The 7,837-nt window shown below is 26.3% G+C and overlaps 1 protein-coding gene across 1 annotated transcript in view; it reads right to left on the bottom strand.

Moving 5' to 3' along the window:
* Positions 1 to 526: 526 nt before the first annotated feature.
* LOC106784037 (allatostatin C-like) overlaps positions 527 to 7,837 on the bottom strand; it is a 14,392-nt gene continuing 7,081 nt past the window's right edge. The window contains exon 3 of the mRNA XM_014743127.1: positions 527 to 1,018. Within this exon, the coding sequence (XP_014598613.1) occupies positions 854 to 1,018 (165 nt within the window). The 3' untranslated portion in view covers positions 527 to 853. The remainder of the gene's footprint in view (positions 1,019 to 7,837) is intronic.

Below are 7,837 nucleotides of genomic sequence, written 5' to 3' on the forward strand. Positions count from 1 at the left end.
TTGCATATACGCTATTAGTACATTCCATTATTTTTGTTTAAATAAATTCATTAAAAATAACAATAGAGTCGTATAATTAATTCTGAAGGTTCCAAATAAGAGATTATTATTTTTTTTATTTATAATAATTATTATTTCCAATACGTTAATCTCAGATTGAACGAATCTCACATAATGATTAGTAAATATTTTATTAATTTCCTTATTTCTAACAGGAAGAGAGAGAGAACAAATAATTCAATTCAAATACGATATGTGTATTTCGCTAAAAACTACTTTAGCTTTCTTAGAGAGAGAATACATTGCACAGATGATGATCGATATTTTTTTTTTCCTAACATCCGCTAAATTTATTTACTTTTTATTATTCCCCGAGTAAAAAGAAGAAAAAGAAATCAAGAATGACATAAAAAAAAATGATTGATTTTCCCAACGAGAGGAAACAATCTTTTTTTTTTAAACCGATTAATCATTATCATTTTTACTATTTATTAAGAAAAAAAAAATTAAAATATATATATTTGCATAAATTTTCTATTTAATTACTATCGACAATAATATTCATGTTAAATACATTTTTACGAATAAATAATTTGTGAATTACGGATGCTAGAATGATTGCAATTACATAAGATATAATTAATTAATTGTTTTGTTTTATCGAAGGTTTTTCTTTCTCGTGATAATTATTTGATTTTTCTCAAGTTAACACTCGAATAAGATAAAAGGTAGAAGAGATAGATTTAGGGAGTGGGGAAGAGGGAAAGTCGAATTTTTGTTTCCTCTTTTTGTTATTTATGATTTCTTTTCTTTTTCATCATTTTATTATTATTTTGTTGTTGTTATTGTTGATTTATTTGCCAAAGCAGGATACCGCATTGAAAGCGCATTGTTTCCAATAACTTCGCTTACGTTGAAGATCACCAATGTCCAGCTGATTTCTAAGTCGTTGTACAATTTGTTTCGTAAAGAGATAATTAATTAGGGCCGCGTCGATGCTACCATCCTCATCCACCAACTGAAAACAGAGGAACATAAATGTATCGGAATAAACAAATAATTACTTCTCTTTTTTGTTTGTTGTATTTTTTTTAATAGCTGATATTTAGCTGTGCCTTTTTTTGTTCAAAAATTTTTGGAAAAATATCTTACTATATATAGTCGATATTTATTCTGTTTCAATCTATTACATATAAATAGAAGTTTATATTAATTTATATAACATATAAGATATATAATATACTATTATATTCTTTGAGAGAAGTCGTACGTCACATGTGTAAAATGCAACAAAAAATTATTTTCTCTTACAGTCTATTTTCTCTATTCTTTTGAAAATTTTTTTAGAAAAAAATAGATAAAACAAACACCACAAATTTTACCGTGCCAATAGTTATACAATCCGACCACGATTTTTCATAAAAATAAAATATAAATAGACACCAAGGTACTTATTAAAAACAAATATCAATTTTTATACGTGTTTATTTTTCAATAGAAAAAAAAATAAAGATTTCTTTTCGTTCGAATCAGTTGGGCTTTAGAAAATATTCTATAAGTGAAATAAAATAAAAAAAAATGTTCTCACCGAGTAACTCACAAATTGTATAAACTCGAAATCAAATTTTCAAGAAATTCCTTTTATCGTAAGTTATCTCAACTGTTCTAAAGTAGAAAACACGTTAAATTTCTATCTCTCTGATCGAGAAAAGCTTTTAAATCAGCGTAAACTTTGGTAAAAGTTTCCAATATCGATAGTGTTAGATGGATATTGTGATAAATTATTTGTATGTGATTACAGATTTCTATGACGTAATGAAGATTGTCTGAAGAAAATGAAGTTTGCGTTTATTCTTATAAGTAATTTCCTTCTAAACACGTTCCTTTACTTTGGAATACGAATTTAATTAATGTAAGATATCGATTGTGTTAGTTTACTTACACACACACATACACACACACATAAACGCGCGCGTATTCCCATAAACATTAGCATACCTTTACTACCACTATCACTATTGCAATAGAAACGTTCATTTTATCGTAATAATATTATTATTATTGCAATTAAATTTGCATAATATTAGACATACGTACGCCAAAATTCAATTTATATATATATATATATAATAATTACATGGGATTACGTTTAATTTATACATTCCACACATATTTCCAAAATAGTTACATGTTCGATTCATAAATTCCAATTTATATACACAAACGCAAAATGTTCGTGATAAATTATTATTCAAATTATACAAAAAAAAAAAGAAAAAAGAAATTTCTTTTCTTTCTTATATTATTTTTGTCCAATTTTTTCTTTTACTTTTTATATGTAATTAATTATCCATTCGCGTCATATCCTTTTTCTTAAGAAATTAATTACCACGATCCAGCAGTCAACTCGTGTAATTAGACTTACCTTCAATTAATCTACTAAAATATAAATACGTCTAATTCGTATGTTTAATATTTTTATAAATATAAATTATTATCTCAACTTCTCAAGAAAAAACTGATTTCTCCTTTAGTCCAAGTTTTATTTTTAATTCTTCAAAATTTTAACAATCTTTCCACACATCCTATCCTTTTCCTAAGAATTTAATTATCAAAACTCAGGCAGTCAGCATATATAAATATGTCTACTCACATTCAACTCATATACCTAGGTAACATATAATATATTTACTCTAATGTATATTTAAACTTAAATGCATACATAGACATTATCACATTAAATGCGATAAATTATTATTAAAACGTTTAATAAAAAAAAAAAAAACATTTCATTTTTTCTCTAATCCAAAAATTGACTTTTTCTGTTATTTAAATTGAATAATCTTTCCGAGGATCATATACTTTACTTAAGAATTTAATAATTGAAACTCATCAGTTAGTATAAATAAAAATATACTCATATTTAACTCGTATATATATATATATATATATATATATATATATATATATTTAATTTATACAAACAAACACACACAAACAAGATAAATTATTGTCAATTGTTAAAAAACAAAAAAAAAAGCTTATATTTTCCGTCGTCTTAGTTTTCTCTTTAATTTTTTTGTTTTGCCATTTTTTTTAAAACATAATAATAATTAACACGTTATATTATTTTCCAGAGAAATAAATTACCGTCTCTCAAATTACATCTTGAAAAGATACACCGCGTGACATTTCCTTCGTCGGCCTCCCCCTCCCCCTTCCCCCCAAACCCTCTTGTATCGTCGTCGTTACCATCTTTCCAACCCTTTCGTTAGAATTCTGAAACTCGTTTTGTTTTGCAAGGAAAGTTTGAATGCAGTTACGTAGCGATAACGAGAATAAGGTTAAAGTCTGTTAGCTTGAACGAAAACGATTCGCATTTGAACAGCTTGAACTTCTAGTTTCGTTCCGTGAAATTCTCTTGTCTTCTTACAATTAGATACACATGTATATAAATATATTACGCTCAATGCATCTTTGTTAATATATATGAAAACTTAAATTTATACTAACGATATTATGACATTATTCTTACAACATTATTTTCATTTAAACATTATCAGAGAAATGTATTTACACCGGGCAAGAAAACTTTTACGAAAACTATTTTTATTCTTATTTATTTGGACATATCGCGAATAGCAAAAAAAAAAAAAATACAAATATTATTCCTCAGTATTGTTATATTAATATAAGAACGATTCAAATAATTAGAAATAAATTAATAATACATAGGGAATAATAATTCATTTGATCATACGAATAAATTTTGAATAATATCAATTTCAAATATACATAATTTATAAATAAATGATCAACTAATGGCAAATAATTGCGATTAATATTGACGTACCAATTATTATCATATAGAATTGATAAAAAAAAAAACAAAAAAAGAAAAAACATATCGAATGGATCATATGGGACAACCAAAAATGGGATAATTAATTTGAACTTGAAAGAAAAGAAAAGAAAAAAAACACAAATATAGAAAATTCTAATTGCAAACGATCTGTAATCTATCCAAATTACGAATAAAAATAAATCGAATGATCTCTATTACGATCCAAAGTCGGATCTAAATAAAATAGAATAAAAGAAAGAAAAATGGAGAGGTGCAAAAGTTATATAGCATCCCTTTCCTTCCCTTTTTTTGTTTTTTATTTCGTGACAATGTCTTTCTTTGCTGGAACAACAAAACGAATCCATATACAATAGGAAGGGGTGGTGGAGGGATGGTGGGTGAGGTTAGGGGAGGGTTTAGAGGGTTTAGTTTTACGATAGTATGACGTAAGCGAAAAACTGTCGATCTTTATGAGGTATTTGTTCACTCTATATATCTCATTCACGATCCTTCCTACTTGTTACAGTTATTACCTAATCTCAAATCTCAATGGACCATCTAAAGGTCTCTAAGTCGATCTCTTACGTTTGTTTTTCTGACAAGTCTCCCCCTCCCCCTACCTCTTCACCACACCATCCATCTCTTCTTCTTCTTCTTTCTCCTCTTGCCACCCTTTTTTCATCCATGAAACCATTCACTCTCTTTCTCTTTTTCTTTCTTTTGCATCAATTCATACAATATATCGACAGATTGAAGCAGTCGTAAACATTCTTGTCAACTTTTCATGTTAACTTTCCACGATAGATGTTTCTTTCATTTAAATTGATTGCATCGATTATTCACGACAGTTTCGTAATTGTCAACATTTCTTCTCTGCTCTCTCTCTCTCTCTCTCTCTCTCTCTTCTTTTGTATATTTTTATTATTTAATATAATATATTTTATTTATTTTATATTTTATATATTATATATTCTTTTTATATATAATATATTTATTTAATTTTCTTTTTTCATATGTTTTTTTTTTTTATCAAATTGTTCGTTTAACATTCTTGATTCCTTTTAGTATTCTTAATATGTATTTACCGAATGATCGAACAACCAAGAAAGTTTTTTCTTACGTAATACATATACGTAACAAATCATATTGGGTGATATTTTTTAATCGAGATTTTCTATTTCGAAGCGAGATCAACGAAACGAAAGTTAATTCGTATATATAACGTAATAAAGATTATTTCTATTTCATATTATATTTAACGTATATATAATATAATGGTGAACCAAAAGTTCGTGAATTTTTTTTTTTTTTTTTAATTAATATTTCACTCGGATATAAAGTAATTTTATTGAATTCAACAAAATTGCATTATCTGAAACAACACGAATATAATATTAGCGCGAACTTTTTGTTCAATCCTAATATTTTAAAGCTCATATAATACTATTACAATTAAGACTAGATTAATATGTTGATCCCGTGATTAAGAGATTACGTTTGACGACAATTTGTTATCGTATTAACGCGATTTTGTTTGTTAATTATTAAATTAATTATCAAACGAGATTTTGTATCAGAATTTTTTCGAAAAAATAACAACAACACCAACAACAACAATTACATCTTAAACCTTTATCCCCGTTATTGTATTCCTCTATAATCTTTTTATTTCTTTTCTTTTTCACCTAATCTTTTACGAGCAATCACGAAGGAAGTACAAGAAAAAAAAAGAAATTGGAAAAGCCGGAAGGTCGAGGAATTTCTGATTGATCTAATAATCGATAATCCTGTCGCTCGTAGACAATCAGATTTTAACAGATGTCAGTCCGATTTCTCGTAAGCGTTAATACCAAAGAGCTTATAAACGTCATACCGACATTTTTCCTGTTACCTGAATCTGCTCTGCCTCTTTTTTTTTCTTTTTTTTTTTATCTTTTTCCATTTCTTTCAACTATGAATTTTCTTTATTAACATTCAATATTCAACGAATCAACCAACAAAATACAACGTAAATAGATATTCATGAAATACTATTGTAAATCGATACTTTTTCGTGCCCTGTTAAACTTATCCTTCTTTTTTTTATTACAAAAATAATTTAAATAATTAAATAATAATTCGTAAAATATATGAGAGAAAAATAGTAATAGTTTCGGACGATGTGAAAATGATTTACGATCCTCGTCATTAGACAAACACGATAATGAACGTAGTAAACTAGTTTTTTGTATTTTCCAAATGACATTATTGCTTCGAAAACAAGAAGAGAGAGAAAGAGAGAAAAAGAGAGAAAGAGAAAGATAAGCATATGTATGAGATATACATGATACAATTTGATGGATATATATATAATTGTTTCGTAGTTTCGATGATAAAAAGAAAACATGATTATCACGCGAATAAAGAATAAAGTTTGACTACAAAGTAGTAGATACACGACAAAAGACAAAAGTTTTATTAACGAGAAGATAAAAAAAAAGAAAACCGTAAAATAAAACCGAAATGTCTATTTATAACAAATTAAAATATTATTGTTAATTTCCGAAACTGTGTGTTATAAGTAACGAAAACGATATACGAAACTGATTTTCAACTGTTGCGTAAAATATTAATTATATAACTCATTATAGGTAGGTTCGTTGTATAAACGGAAATTACGTTATTGTTAGCTCTAATACTCATTTTCTAACGGAAAAATCATATTTGCGAATAATTCTACGTATTATTAGTTACGTCAGTTCGTCGTACGTTTATTCATTTCATTCCCACGCGAAGTAGAATTAAATTTCAATATTGTTAATCCGAAAAAAAAGAATGTTTGTTAAATTGTACGAAAAAAACTATGATCGATCGAAGGTATCCATTTCTTTTTTTCCTCTTCTTTTTTTTCTGTTCGATTGACAAATTTTCTTCGACAAACATACCTGTTGCAAATCAGTGTAATTTTAATCAAAATTACATTACTATTTTTATATATATTTTTTATTTTTCTAATAACGTTTATATACGAGAAAGAATTAATTTTTTAAAATAATCGTTAGCGATTTTTAACTATGATCAATAAAATATTATATATACTTTAACAAGTAATATATAAATATATCAATTAAACAGGGATAGAGATAAAGTAAGCGTATAGAATCTTTTTCTGTAAATAATCCACGCAACAGGTTAACTCCCCTTATACTCGTTTCTTTTTATTTTTTTCTTTCTTTTTTTTAATCTTTCAAGCGCTTTAATACAGATATCCAATCAAAGGATTTTATTCTTTCAAAGATTTGACAAGCTTTTTTTAGTGAAACATTGGAAAGAATTCTAAGAATCTATTTTAAGTATTGTTAAGTCCATTGAATGTTAGATATCTAGGGTAATGACAAAGTTATTTTAAATTCTCTTTCATCCACACATACACACACACACACATATACGTGTGCATAATCAACGTCTTTTAATGAAGCGTAATTCACATAAGCGACGTTAAATAATTTCACATAAAGCATGCGATATTCGAGGATTCGATTAATCTCTCCAACTTGAGCTTGTGATCTTCGATTTTATTTTTGAAAACAATGAAAAAAAAATAACGATAAAATATATATATAATATTAACTTAATTAATGTATATATAAAATGAATGAAACGAAAGAGAATGATACAATTATTTCAATGAAGCTTTTAAAAGATATAGAAGTAGTATATTATATTCATTTATGTATAAAAAATAATATATATTTAATATTATATTTATATATAAAATAAATACACGTGTAGGTGATTCTACACCCATACACACACATATACATACACTAAAGACTATATATGAGATAATAGTGTTTAATAACGTTGTGTTTAGTAACACGACAATCTTTTAAATTATTATCAAAAATTGCAAAACCTTCGGCTTGATTTTAATGATGCAAAATAGATAGATCGATCTCGTTACTTCTCCGTTATAAGTGGGAAAACGAAATAAAATAATAAACTATAAATAAA

Source organism: Polistes canadensis, unplaced genomic scaffold (assembly GCF_001313835.1).
Source record: "Polistes canadensis isolate GaletaPanama2010 unplaced genomic scaffold, ASM131383v1 scaffold_29, whole genome shotgun sequence".
NCBI classification, from domain to species: Eukaryota; Metazoa; Arthropoda; class Insecta; order Hymenoptera; family Vespidae; genus Polistes; species Polistes canadensis.